The sequence below is a fragment of the Trachurus japonicus genome, chromosome 13 (assembly GCF_045865225.1).
Source record: "Trachurus japonicus isolate A0001 chromosome 13, Traja_1.0".
NCBI lineage: Eukaryota > Metazoa > Chordata > Actinopteri > Carangiformes > Carangidae > Trachurus > Trachurus japonicus.
The window spans coordinates 27191518-27205470 of NC_140919.1; the positions used below are offsets into that span (position 1 = coordinate 27191518).

At 45.7% G+C, this 13953-nt stretch overlaps 1 protein-coding gene across 3 annotated transcripts in view; it reads left to right on the forward strand.

The window, feature by feature from the left end:
* The window catches only part of LOC146976121 (fibroblast growth factor 12-like), a 62768-nt gene extending 49859 nt beyond the window's left edge, over positions 1-12909 (forward strand). For all 3 annotated transcript variants that reach the window (XM_085795639.1, XM_085795638.1, XM_085795637.1), the window contains exons 3-5: positions 7679-7782; positions 10836-11034; positions 12591-12909. In XM_085795639.1, the coding sequence (XP_085651765.1) occupies positions 7679-7782; positions 10836-11034; positions 12591-12739 (452 nt within the window). In that variant the 3' untranslated portion in view covers positions 12740-12909. The remainder of the gene's footprint in view (positions 1-7678; positions 7783-10835; positions 11035-12590) is intronic.
* Positions 12910-13953: the final 1044 nt, after the last annotated feature.

The window sequence follows — 13953 nt, forward strand, 5'->3', positions numbered from 1 at the left end:
TTTGACCGGCTGACGAGCGATGATTGTCACCCCGCCGAGCTAACGGCTACAGCGGTGACAAGCATCGTTTCGCAGCAGCACGGCAGGGCTGTGTTTTCCGGACAATGAGACGGCTGCCTCACGCTCGTTTAACCCACGCCGCTCCAGTGAAGCGGCCGGGCTAACACGAACTGTCTCCCCGGTAAACAGCAGTGGAGCGATGGTTGTCACCGCGAGCTAACGCTACAGCGGTGGACAAGCATCGTTCACAGCGCACGGGCAGGGCTGTGGTTTTCCGGACAATGAGACGGCTGCCTCATGCTACGTCTAACCCCCGCGCCGCTCCAGTGAAGCGGCGGGCTATACACGAACTGTTCTCCCCCGGTAAACAGCAGTGGAGCGGGCCAACGTGTCTGACCGCTCTGGTCCTGTGGCTGTTATTTCCACGGGCGGATCTAACAGCAGCCAGGGACGTCAATTGACGGTGAGGTGCCGGGCGGCGGTGGTGCGTTCAGGTGACACCACGCCGGCTCGGACAACAGAGATGCGTTCACGGACGGCCCCGCGAGCTCGGACAATGGGCTTGGTGCGGTTCAGTGGGACGACTCAGCCCTTTCACAGAGGGCCCCCCCCATGGGCCAAACTCCGTTTATGGCGGGTTTGGCGGCGGAGAGGGCCGAAAATTGTGTACCACAGCTTTCTAGAAGCTGCTCCACAGCTGTCTGCGCGTCCTCTCACGTGTTTTTTTACGAAGCATGGCAGAGCAGCAGCTGCGTACTGACTGAACTGGCTGGACAGGACCCTCAGACTAGGATATTCTCTCAGTTCTGTGGGCTCCCCCCAGCGTTCAGGGGCATACAAGAGATGAATCTATCCTCTCAACATGAGATAGAGTTCCTCGAGGGGGAAATTCAGGAACCTGCTATCAAAACAGGCCGTGTCAATTGTCCCTCTTCACGACAAGGAACGAGGTTTTTACTCCCCATACTTTTTGGTTCCCAAAAAGACAGGGGGCTACAGACCCATCCTGGACCTCCGTGCCCTGAAACACACGATTATCGGTCGCAAAACGTTCCGCATGCTAACCACAAGGAGGCTGCTAGTACTCGTCCAACCAGGCGATTGGTTCTCTACCATCGACTTGAAGGACGCTTTATTTTCACGTCGAGGTGGCACCAAAACACAGGAAGCTCCTGCGTTTTGCATTTCAGGGAACAGCCTACGAATACAACAGGCAGCCATTTGGCTATTCCCTGCCCCTAGTACGTTCAGCAAATGTGTGGACGCAGCGCTACAAACCGCTGCGCAGCCAGGGGATGAGGGTCTTCTTTTATCTGGACGACCTCATCGTGATGGCCAGGTCCAAACAAATGGGCCCATTTTTTTCACACAGTTTCAGTTGATACTTCACCTGACCAAGTTGGGTTTTGCCATCAACTGGAAGAAGAGCAACCCCAACCAACCAGCGGGCCGAATACTTGGGGATTGTGCTCGACTCTGTCAGCCTGAGAGCCACTCTGTCGGAGTCCAGACGGACAGCCCTACAGCAGGAGGTTCTCAAGCTGCAACAGGTTTCCACGTGTCACAGCCTTTGGCCGTCATGCAAGCACTGGGGCACATGGCAGCAGCTCACCCGGTGGTTCCACTAGGACTGCTGCACATGGGCGTCGCCTGCAGAGATGGTTCGCCAGCCTACGCTTAGACCTCAAGAGGCAGAAGTTTCGGCTGCTGACAGTCCCCCCAACAGTGCGGGGCAACCTGCAGTACTGGGGGTCCCCACGGGACATATTTGTTGACCGGAACACCACTAGGACGAGTGACCTCGTACACGTCGGTGTTCACGGACGCCTCCATGATGGGGTGGGGAGGCACCTGCCTGAGGAGGGCGATATGTGGTGTGTGGCCTCCGGTGGAGGACCGCCACATCAACCTCCTCGAGTTACAGGCATGTGTTCCTGGTTCTCCAACACTTCAGTCACCTGTTAAGGGGGAGACACGTGTTGGTGAGGACCGACAATCGCACCACAGTCGTTTACATCAACAGACAGGGCGGGTGTACATTCCGCTGCCTGTTTAGCGATGGCGGAGAACCCCTGTGGTCATGGGGGCTTCCAGAGCACCTACAATCTCTGAGAGCCCCCCACGTTCCAGGAATCGAGAACAGGGGGGCCGACCTCATGTCAAGGGGCGGCCCCCCTGGAAGAACGAGTGGAGACTGCAACCAGAAGTGGTACAGCAGATCTGGACACAGATTCGGGAGGACAACGGTGGACCCTGTTTTCCAACAGGTCGAAACAATCCCACTGCCCCCCATTGGTTCTCCCTGAGCCGCAAGACCATCCACCCTTGGGGTGGACGCAATTGCACACGGCTCCATGGCCAAGAGGGCTACTTTCTGCCTTCCCCCCCCTCCGTCTCATCCCCCCAGCTACTAGGAGAGAGTGAGAGTGGAGCGGCTGAGGGTCATTCTGGTGGCTCCCGACCGGCGGTCGGCTCTGTGGTACGCAGAGCTGACCACAATGATGGCGGCCCCACCATGGCCCATTCCCCAAATCCGGGGGGGGCGCTGTCACAGGAGGCAGGCGCGATACAGGCGCTGCCGATCCTGGGCCAGTCGCTTCAAGCCTGGGCCCTGAAAGGGACAGGTTAATGCGGACTGGGCAGACTGCGCAGATGGTGAAAACCATCCTAAGCGGTTAGGGCTGGATCTCACCCATTGCCTGTTACAAGGGCTAAAGTGGTTTAGGTTTTTCCAGCATTGGTGCGAAGAGAGGGAAGTGGACCCACTGACATGCTCAGTGGGAGACACTCTTTCCTTTCTACAGCTTTTGGTTGATAGAGGGCTGTCTCACGCGACTGTTAAGGTTTACGCTGCAGCCATCTCATCATGCCATGAAGGGTTGGGCGGAGGTCCAGTCTTCGCCCACCCTCTGGTAAAACGGTTCCTGCAGGGGTCAGAAGGCTACGACCAGTGGCACGCACTTCTGTACCACAGTGGAATTGCCTCTGGTACTCGAGCCCCTCACAAAGGACCCCTATGAGCCTTTGGAAACGCTCCTCCTTAAAGGTGTTGTCGTTTCAAGACAGCGTTGCTTCTTGCTCTGACGTCAGCCAAGAGAGTGAGCGAATTGTGTGCCCTGTCAGTCCACCCGAGTTGTTTACTCTTCGCGGGGGACCGCAGTGGTGCCATCCTTAAAACCGAACCCCTCCTTTCTTCCTAAGAAACATAAGGAGCTCATTTCGGTCCAAGAATCATCCAGTTGGAGGCTTTTCACCCTCCCCCTCATGAGGATTCGAGGGAGGTGAAACTGCATCTCCTATGCCCTGTGCGTGTGTTGACATACTATGTCGACCGAACAGCCACTGTCAGGATCACCGACCAGTTGTTTGTGTGTTATGGTGACGGGACGGCTGGCAGAGCCCTGTCCAAGAAACGCTTGGCGAGGTGGATGTGTTAAATGCATCCTCTCAGCCTACAGTCAAGCGGGGTCGAGAACCGCCCACTGTGGTCCGGGCGCACTCCACAAGAAGTGTGGCGACGACGTCTCGGCCCATGTTCAGTGGTGCGAGTGTTGAGGACATATGTACGGCGGCATCGTGGTCTTCACCCTGCCCGTTCATTAGGTTCTATCTCTTGGATGTATCAGGCTCCTTCTCCAGGTCTGTGCTCACTGTAGGGTCACAGGACATGTGAGAGGATGGATGTCAAGTGTTTTTAAATGCTTGATCCCACAGGGTGTCATGCACCTGCATTGGGACTGTGCTCTGCTAGGACACTGTCAATGAGGTGCGCAGGAGGTCTAGGGTTGAGACCCCTGCGAGGTTAGACCACAACTTCACCCAGCCTAGCCAGGTGCTGCTAACTGGGATGAAGTTGTACCCGTTTTCACTAATTCCATACGGTGGTTAAGATTAATAAAGTGGTGACTGGGTCTTGGTACCTAACCGGTTTAGCTGGGTGTGGTCAGTGGGCGGAGCCTCTCCCGCGGCAGGGAGTACATAAATCGGGGCTTCGCCTACTGTACCCATAGAGTCCAGTAGAGGGCGAAGCCTGTGTGAGATATAACGAAGGTTACGATATTGTAACCCTAGTTATATTAACACAGGCGGAGCCCTCTACTTAGGGCCCTGCCGCTCTTTCGCCTTACGCTGAAGTTTTGGTGGAATGAGGGCAGCTGGCGGTGCATCTGCTTATATAGCCCGCTAAAGGGCGGGAAAGGTAGGCACGCCATACTGGCCGGCTACGTACATGCAAATTTCAGTGGGCCATCGCGCGTACGCGATTGGAGGAGAGATATACCCATAGAGTCCAGTAGAGGGCTCCGCCTGTGTTAATATAACTAGGGTTACAATATCGTAACCTTCGTTCCATACCCCGGCAGCAACCCTTGTATATGCGCAGGACTCCAGACAAACTTTTTTTTACTAGGAGCACAGTGACCCCTCACTTCAAATTTTAGGGGCGTAAGCAGAAAATGAAGGTGTGTGAGGGGCGTAAATCAACTTGCAAGGCGAATATTCACATTTCCTTTTCATTCATGGTCCTCACACACATTGGCCTGCCACCTTGACAGATTCCAGATTTTTGAGTCGCCCCTTCCACATTTCACCAGTGTAAAAAAAAAGAAGGTAGATTTACTGGTTGCAAATAGACGAAAGATTTACTTGCGTTGTCTCAAATTTTAGGGGCAAAATGCCCCCATTTAGGGGCAGTCTGGAGCCCTGATGCAAATATGCTAACCCCGCAACACACTGTGTACATGTTACACCCTAACACTTTGGGCCGGATTTACTAAAGGTTTGCGTGTATTAAAACGTGTGCAAACGTGATTGCACGCGCAAACACATGTGGAACCTGATCTACTAACCGGACGCACCGAGGATTGCGTCTCTCACACGGGCAAAATAGCACGTGCGATCCATTTAGCGTGTTTGCCTTGATGAATATGTAAATATGGGCGTTTCAGCCAGAACGTGCAGAATACTGGGAGGAGTAGATGCAAATAGATTTATTTAGCGCGTGCAATGTGATTTACCAAACCAGGAAGAGATTGCGGTGGCTGTTTTTGCGTCTTATTCACCACGTCTGAAAACCATGTACTAACTGATAAACTTTGCCAAAAACGTATGCGTTTTAATTGATTTGATACCTGTCAGAGCCCCGTGATCTTACATCTCTGCATTTCCTCACGTCTGGGTCATTCTGTAATAGTTTTTCAGCCGTGTTAAAAGTCTTTTACGCGCCGTTACGCACGGGGCACGTCAGTCCTGCAGTGCGCTCCTCTCCTCTCCTCTCCTCTCCTCTCACCTGGCTGCTCAGCTCCGTGTCTCAGTCCCGGTCCCGGACTGAGACACGTCACCGCTGCCTTCACCCGTCTTTAATCCCTCTGGTCGGTGGTCAGAGTGTTTAGATCCGTGTGTCCCACCTGAGCTCTCTATTAATCCACTCGATCATGGGCGGCACACACACACACACATATTACAGGTGTGTGATTGTCGCTGCAGCTGCTGCCTGTTCGTCACTATATGATTTGTGTTTATTTATCTAAACAGAGCGCGAGAGAGATGAACACACGTGCTGTCATTGTATGCATCGGATCAAATGTCATTCTGTCCCTTCGTCCGTCCAGCTCTCTGTCCACTCTCTCCATGGCGGAAACGATTACACGCGCAAAACCCTCATTTACATATTGCGGTTTGCACGTCTTTTCATTTAGCGGGTTACTCTTAGTAGATCACCTGTTTTGCGTGCACTAACCAAACTCGCAATATTATAGCGGGTGCAAACAATATAGCGCCCGCTATCTGGGATCTTAGTAAATCCGGCCCTTAGTGTACACTTTATGTACATGTTGTTGCATTACAGGGAAACAACATGTCTTGTTTTAAAGCCTCATGTCAATCATTTACTCACATGTCCCTCATTTGAATGAAGGTCATATATAAATTGTGATTGAATAAGTTAAAGAGTTGTTGAGAAAAAATGAAATTCTTCATAGACCAGGCCATCTAATTTTGGTAATAAATTATTTCACCACCATAACTTTTAGCATTTTAACGGTTTAGTCTGATGATGGGCTATAGCTATATACAGCACTCTTCATCCGGCCTTTAAAAAGACGGTGGAGAGATGAACTGTTTCAAAGACTAAGATTTCTCTCATGAATAACGGCTGGTAGAATTAAACAGTCATATCATTATTAATTCACAGCATATCATGTGCGCTTGACAGTATTTGACAGCCAAAAAATTGGCTTCCATTTTAAATTATTCAGAAATCATTTGTTGAAAGGACACCTTCTAAACTGAAGGAGAGGCCAGATGGTTATTAGCAAACGACTGGGCTATATGTAGCCTATAACAAAACCCATTTGTCCTGATTCCCAGAAAACATGTTTGTCCCAAGCACAATTTCTATCTTCCCAGGGAAGGATAGCTAACATTAGCTAACAATATCTGCGCCCTTCACCTGTTCGCCTGTGCTAAGGCAGAACACCCTGTTGTTCCTTACTAGCTGTTTTATTAACTATCATAGAATTAAATCTGACAATTTACCTCAAGAGAAAACTTACCTGAAAAGTGGAAGAAGTAGCCGCCTTTCCCTCTTGTGCGTTGCAACTTGTTCATCTTCTAATCTTCTAATAAATGGCAGTTGGCAAACAAGGTTAAGGTGTGCTGCCACGTGATGCTTGTTACACTGTTCTGAGGCTGATGACAGAAAGAAGCATTTTCTTGGCTCAATATAAAGTATTGCTAAGCACACCTTACTTAGGATGTATAGTCAAATGCATTCAGGTCATGTTAAAAAGCTTTCTGCTTGGAGGGAAATAAGTTTGACGAAACATTTAATAAGGTGTGAACTTTCTTATCTTAACATGGGCGCCTGTATTGTGTATAGCACAGCAACATGACTGCCTGATATGAATTTCAATCCAAACGAAAAGTTGACTTGAATTGTGGATCTGAGTTGAGAATTGATAGTAAGTTCAGCCACAATTCATTCAGCAGCAGAAAGTATCAGTGTTTGATGACCAGCTGTAGATGTGTCTTTTTCCTGCTGGATCCTTCAGAGAAAGTGGATGAGCTCAGGATTACAGATCCTCCTGCCTCCTTTAAATCCTCTCCTCTGGTTTGAAAAAGAGAAAAAGAGGACAAGAAGAGGAGGAGGCGATGTTTTGGATTTCCCTCACACTCTCACTCAGATCATCTCTGTCTCTGAGTTAAATAAAGGAGGATTAACAGCAGCCATCGCCACAGGCCTCTTCCTCCTCCATCTCCTCCCCCTCATCCTCACCCACACTGCAGCTCTCTGTCCCCAAGGATTAAATCACCTCTCATCACCCCCCCCCCCCCCCTCTTTTATTCAGTGTCTTTATTTCTCTCAGTTTATCTGCTGGAAGCACAGTGTCACATCCACAAGGCTTTAACCACCGTTAAACACCAACAGGCTGAGTCTAAAGTGCTGCAGTGTGATGTTATTTTAAAACCCAAGATGAATTTGCTGTTGCTTATAGTGTATGACTTTTTTTTTGATCATTTGAGGGCACATGTTTTAACTCCTTTAACACTCATTCAGCTACATATGAAGCTTTGCATTAAGGTGTAATGCTTCATTCTGACCTCTTTCTATGTCTGCAGTAATCAACTGTCTCTTTCCCTCTCTCTCTTTCTGTGTGTGTCTATGTCTCTTGCCCCGCAGCTCTGTTTAACCTGATCCCAGTGGGTTTGAGAGTTGTGGCCATTCAGGGAGTGAAGGCTGGACTCTACGTGGCCATGAATGCAGAGGGATTCCTCTACACATCAGTAAGACAAACCAACCCTGTGGGAATGACTCCAAACAAGAAAACTTTTAATTTAAAACATTTTATGAACACCAGATAAAATGTTATTCATTCTAATATTATAATGTGCATTACACTTAGGTAGGTATTTCTTTTGCTAAATGACACCAGTTTTATTTACTGCCTTGCTTTCAGATGAAGTGATTTTACTGTGAAGCAATTTTAATGCTATTTAAAAAGGGCTTTTGCTGTGAAGAAGACAGAGGGCTTTCACTGTAAAGCTGTAGAAAATCATTTGAAACACTTGTGAAGTGGACCGATTGGAGTTTAGTAAGACTTAAAATGTAAATCATCTTATTTTTCCAAATAGTCCAGTCATGGTTCAGATGACTAGATGTCAGTGGGTGATCTGATTGAGTATTCCCGTCCACTCATGTGCTGCTGAAGTAAAATTAGCTGCCCATTATTTTTAGCTGTTCATACAACATAAAAGAATAAAAGACTGCAGCTCTAGCCTTAAAGTAAAAGTTCCTTTCATTTTCTCCATCATCACTGAACTGAGTCTGTGGACTTGAAGCACCTTTACTGTCTTGTTCAAGGACACTCATGAGTTATCTATATACAGTAGTCATGGTACAATAATATCCATTTTCAGACACAATTTGTTTGGAAAATCTTGATGGACAGTTGAGAAAACAATAATACTCATAAAAACCATAACCATAAGAGTTAATGATGATGACAATGGACAGGACAGGCCTGATCGGTCTGCCGTGTCGACAGAGCGCAGCCACAGTCATTGCATTGCTGCATTTCCTCACCAAGTCTGTCCACCATCCATTATTCAAGTATGTGCCTTCCATAAAATTTTAAAATGCAATTCTTCAGCTGCTGTGTGCACAGCATAAGAGAGGAGATGGAGTAATGGAAGCGGAGCGAAACAACAGGGATGATACAGTAGATATGTTTTCTCTGAGCTTCTCTGTCATGCGAGGACATCTGCTGTGTTGAGCTGAACATAAATAAATTGAAAGGCATCAAACAAAGGTAAAATGATGATCTGTTAAAGTACTATAAAGTCCGTGACAACATGTGTGTACTCCTTTAAAATAGTTGAATGGATGGCATCCATCGATCCATGATCAATGCAGACAGGCATGGTGCTGTACAGTAGCTAGGACTAATGCAGTATCGCAAACAAAGGCAGATAAATTATGTAACTGTAACAACCACTATGTCTTTTGTCTGATAAACTTTTCATCTTTTATCACTATTATTCCTGTTAATGGAGATCTATAGGGAGCGGAGGGAGGGGTTTTCACTGGGCTTTTTATATCAATATGTTATTTGAAATTTAAAAAAATTCATGAAATTAGTCCTGAGAGAATGATGATGTGAGCTGTTTTATGTAATTATGGTCTGGGATAACAATAAAAAGAAAAGAAAAGCTCACCATATGCAGATGACATCAAACTATATTACCTAAACTACCCCTCCTACATCTGTAGCGGTTTCTCAAATCAAGGTTCCAGACAAATTTTTCACCCAAGCGCCAAAGTTAATTTCATTTTTACCCACAAGCCCTCAGTGATTGGAGATGCATTGCATGTCACTGGGTTCAGTAGGCTCCTGTTAATCAGGACCAACTCAAGCCTTACACTTCAGATTTTCCTATCGAGATACCGTATGAACCCGCAGCCAGAGGCAGATGGAGGTGGAGCATTAGTTGTGATAAACTAGACTAACTTCTTCTTCTGTGCAGCTATACGTAAAACTTATCTGGAGTGAATCTATCCTGTCACAGAGCCAAGCTCCTTTTCTCAGACAGTTAAAAGTGAAGTTGTGGTGTGTGAGGCTCTTCTGTCTAAACACTTTTTATTTGAATTACAGCATGGTGATATGTGATGCAGGCAGCCTGCTGAGAGGCAAAAAAACCCCCAGCTTTCATCGTCTATTCCATCTGTTTCCTCCGCCTTCTTCTGGTTCCTCACCCTACTTCTTTCTCCATCTCCTCCTCTTCTTGTTCTTCTTCTTCTGGCTTCTGTGTTGTCATCAGTAGTTATGGTTATGCTACTTGCTAAAATTAACACAGCCCAGATAGCAGAATGTAATATTAAAGTTGTCAATCACTTTTTGACTCCATAAAACAAAACAGAAAATTTGTATTATATGTATATACCCAATTTACCCAATTCCTCTCCACAATCGGCCACAGAGCTCACACCTCCACCAAGGCCAAACAGTCCTAAACATGGCTGTTATTAGGCTATATGGAGCCAGAATACTATCAGGGTTGGGAAATACAAAGGAGATGCTGGCTCCTTGATAGCCATCTTTAGAAAGTGACGGAGGCCTGGAAGGACAAACTGAGGGACAGGTTAGAGAATTTTCTCCCCCTGCCCTGCAGTAACTACGGGTGTTCAATGTTGGAACAGGTGTTTGCTTTGTGTGTGTTTGTTCTGCTCTGATTGACTCTCATGGTCCTCCTTGCCCACCTGTTATATCCAGGGGGGCACACACACACACACACACACACACACACACACACACCAACATTCACACCTGTGATATCTGGAGAAAAGTGTAACATTTTAAAATTAATTTTCAAAACTTCTTAACACAGTCTGCAAGTCCACGTGAAACAAACTGTGAATCACTTTTCATTGCTTTCACACAAAATTAATTCAGTAACCACGGTAGTCCACCACCTGCAAAACACTAAACTTGTACAACACATTTTTCAAATGCTAACAAACTTCCTTCAAAACAGTTCAAAAACACAACCAAAACAGAATGATGAAAAAAACATTGTGCTTTTCTGCTGCAGCCACATTTAAATTTACAGAAAATCATATCAAAAATATTGACAGTAAAATGAAATACGAAAAAAATGTTGAAAATAAAAATGATATGAAAAATGAAAACGGCTGAGGAGCAAACATTCAAGCAGATATTGAATTTATAGGCATTTGTTGAGTATTGTTTAAATACTAATTGAAAAAGTTTAATTACACTAATTGCAATTCTGTTTTCTGTGTGTGTGTGTGTGTGTGTGTGTGTGTGTGTATGTGCCAGGATGTGTTCACAGCAGAGTGTAAGTTCAAAGAGTCAGTGTTTGAGAACTACTACGTCATCTACTCGTCCACGCTGTACCGGCAGCATGAGTCAGGCCGAGCCTGGTTCCTGGGCCTCAACAAGGACGGAGTCATCATGAAAGGAAACCGAGTGAAGAAAACCAAACCCTGCTCACACTTTGTCCCCAGGCCCATCGAAGGTGAGACAGACTCACCAGTGGACACAAACACCAGAAGTTATGTTACATGAAAATGCTAGGCCATGGTCAAGCACACTGAAACTATCAGCCTACCTCCATCCTGAGCTACATGATGGATTGTGCAGTGCAGAAAATCGAGATAGATAAAAATAACACATCTCTATCTGAACCTTAGGTCTATGTAACATTGCCAATAGCTTTTTGTTTCATAAACACGTTAAAATGCAGATATCAGGAGATTCCACTTTCTGTAACATTATCACAAAACCCAGAAGTATCAAATGTTATTTTTTAGAAATATTTCTTGACAAATTGTGACACTGGTTTAAAGTTTCAGAACACTAATTAAACATTTTCCAATTGTTAATTAAAGGTACAAATCTTAAGTAAATAAATACACAAATCATAGAAGGGAATTGTTGGATCTTCTTGAATCTAAATGTTTGAAGCTGTAACCAACCAGTCTGGCTAAAAAAAAAAAGATGATTCATTACTGTATAAGTGAAGTTATGAAATCAGCAAGGCATCATGTTGTACATAATTCTTAAGGGTTGCTGGTTGTTGTTGGTTAAAGCACACAAACAATATGTCAGTGAGAAGGGTGAAAGGTGTTTGTAGAGTTTGAAGGTCAGTGGAGGTGGAGATGAAGGTGGAGGTCGTCCTGCAGGAACTCCCTCTGAGTGTGAGGACACACTGAAGCTCTAATATCACAGATGGAGGTTTATTAGGAAACATGAAGCTCCGTCTCTGCTTTCAGCTGCTCTGCCTCCCCCCGCCACCTCCTCTTTATAATTTGTCCTTCAATCTCTCCACATCTCACTGCTCCTAGGTTTTCTTACTTTCCTCATTTTAACTCCCCCCTTTCCTTTCCTTCTCTCCTCTTCCTGTATAACACAAATACTGTGTCACACCTGAATATTACATAGGGAGAACTGAAGAATTCTGCCAAATTCTTAAATAGGTGAAATATCTACGTATATGGCATAAATTCATACATATACGAACAGAAATATGTCAATAAAATATGCAGATGTGTTTACAGGTTTATGTTACACAGGGTTGGGCGTATTTTCTTTCTTTCTATTTCTTTCCATTTGATGCATTTTCTATTAAAAATAATGCAAATAATGCATTATAAGGCATTAATCAGTTGCACAAACCTTTTGAATTTGTTTCCCCATTTATTTACCTTTGTATTCCCTTTGTACACCATTTAAATTAACATTTTATGTCTATGTTTGTTTTTTCTTCATTGCATTCCCTCTTATTTGATTCACACAAATCATGCAAATGACTGAAATATAAACACCTAGAAATGAATATATATGTAAACACACCTGTGCATTCATTTTGTAGTGAACATATCTGCATATGCACTACCACAAGTATATTCACTAGTGTATATTCAAAGTTTGCTCAGTCACTAGTTCATGATTTCAGCTTCTTATTACTGTTGTCTCTACCACTTTACGTCTACCTCTTAACGTACTACATGCTGTGACGTCACCATAACTCTGAGGTTTATAACATATGGTTTCTCCTCCTCCTCCCTGCAGTCTGTATGTATAAGGAGCCGTCACTGCACGAGCTCGAGGAGAAGCTGCAGAAATCCTCACGGAGCCCGACAATGAACAGCGAGGAGCGGGGAGGTCTGGAGGGTGAGGCGCAGCGACAGGAGGACTCCACAGAGCAGGACGGGTCATAGCCTGCAGCGCCCCCCCACAGGAGGAGGAGGAGGAGGAGGAGGAGGAGGAGGAGGAGGAAGAGGAGGCGAACTCCCATTTTAACACTCCCTCTGTTCAGCAACAACAGCAACTACAACCACACCAACTACAACAACCGCCACGACGACGATGGCGACAACAACGAAAACAACAACAACAAAAAAAAGAAGCTTAAAAAAAAAAAAAAAAAAAAAAACGGGAAAAAATCTTCTTGCTCGTATATTTTAAATCAAAAAGGGGGAGGGCTTGTTTGAAAACGAAAAAAAAAAATCAGGACGTTGATGATGATGATTTACATTTTATGCAAAAAGCCCTGCTGAAACGGCGCTGGGAGGCTAGCACACCTACTCTTCATCGCCACATTGTAATCATCATCATCACCACCATCATCATTTCTGTCACGATGATGACGAAGTGTTTTCCGAGTCGAGCGAGCGCTGAGAACTCCAAAGCTTTAAGCCATGTAGAAATCTTCACTTCCTTTCATTACTCAATGAATGCAAAAACTTTCGCACTTTCAACACGTTGCGCTTCTTCTTCTTTTCCGTGTCGTTCTGTCCATACAGAGAGAAGAGCTGTTTTTTTTTTCTGTTTCGTCTTCTTCAGCCGCCACATCCTGTTTGGTTTGTTTTCTGTGTGTCGGGTCGGGGAGTTGTGAGTTTGTGTTGCAGACACTGCCGATAAAAAGGGTCAGAAGGGAACAAGTGCTGAAAGTCTTCCTGCTCTGTTTCCTGTGGAGGAGGTCAGTCAGGTGATCTGGTTTATGACGGATCACATGACCTTCACGTTCCTGCTGATCATTTTACCAAATCAGTTTTAGATGACAGAGGAAGCACCGAAGCTTCTTTTCTCTGCTCTGATAATGGCTCTTAGACACTTTAGGTCCTTTTACTCAGTTTGAACCTTCATAAAAACATAACGACTGAGGTTTTTGGAAGCAGCCTCACAGGTCAGAGCAGCCTGTAGCCTGAGAAGCAAAACACAGGGCAAAAAACAGCTAAGTATTTGGGGCTGTACTTAAAGAGTACTGCTGTGACCTCTGTAAAAGAACTAAACGCAACTCAGTGTCTTGTGCTTTTATTATTTAGAATATTATTATATTATTAGAGTAACAGACACTGACTGAGTCACGCGGTGTTGTCCCACCTCATGACACCTGCACCAAGACAGAACCAAATACTTTGTCCTCAAACAG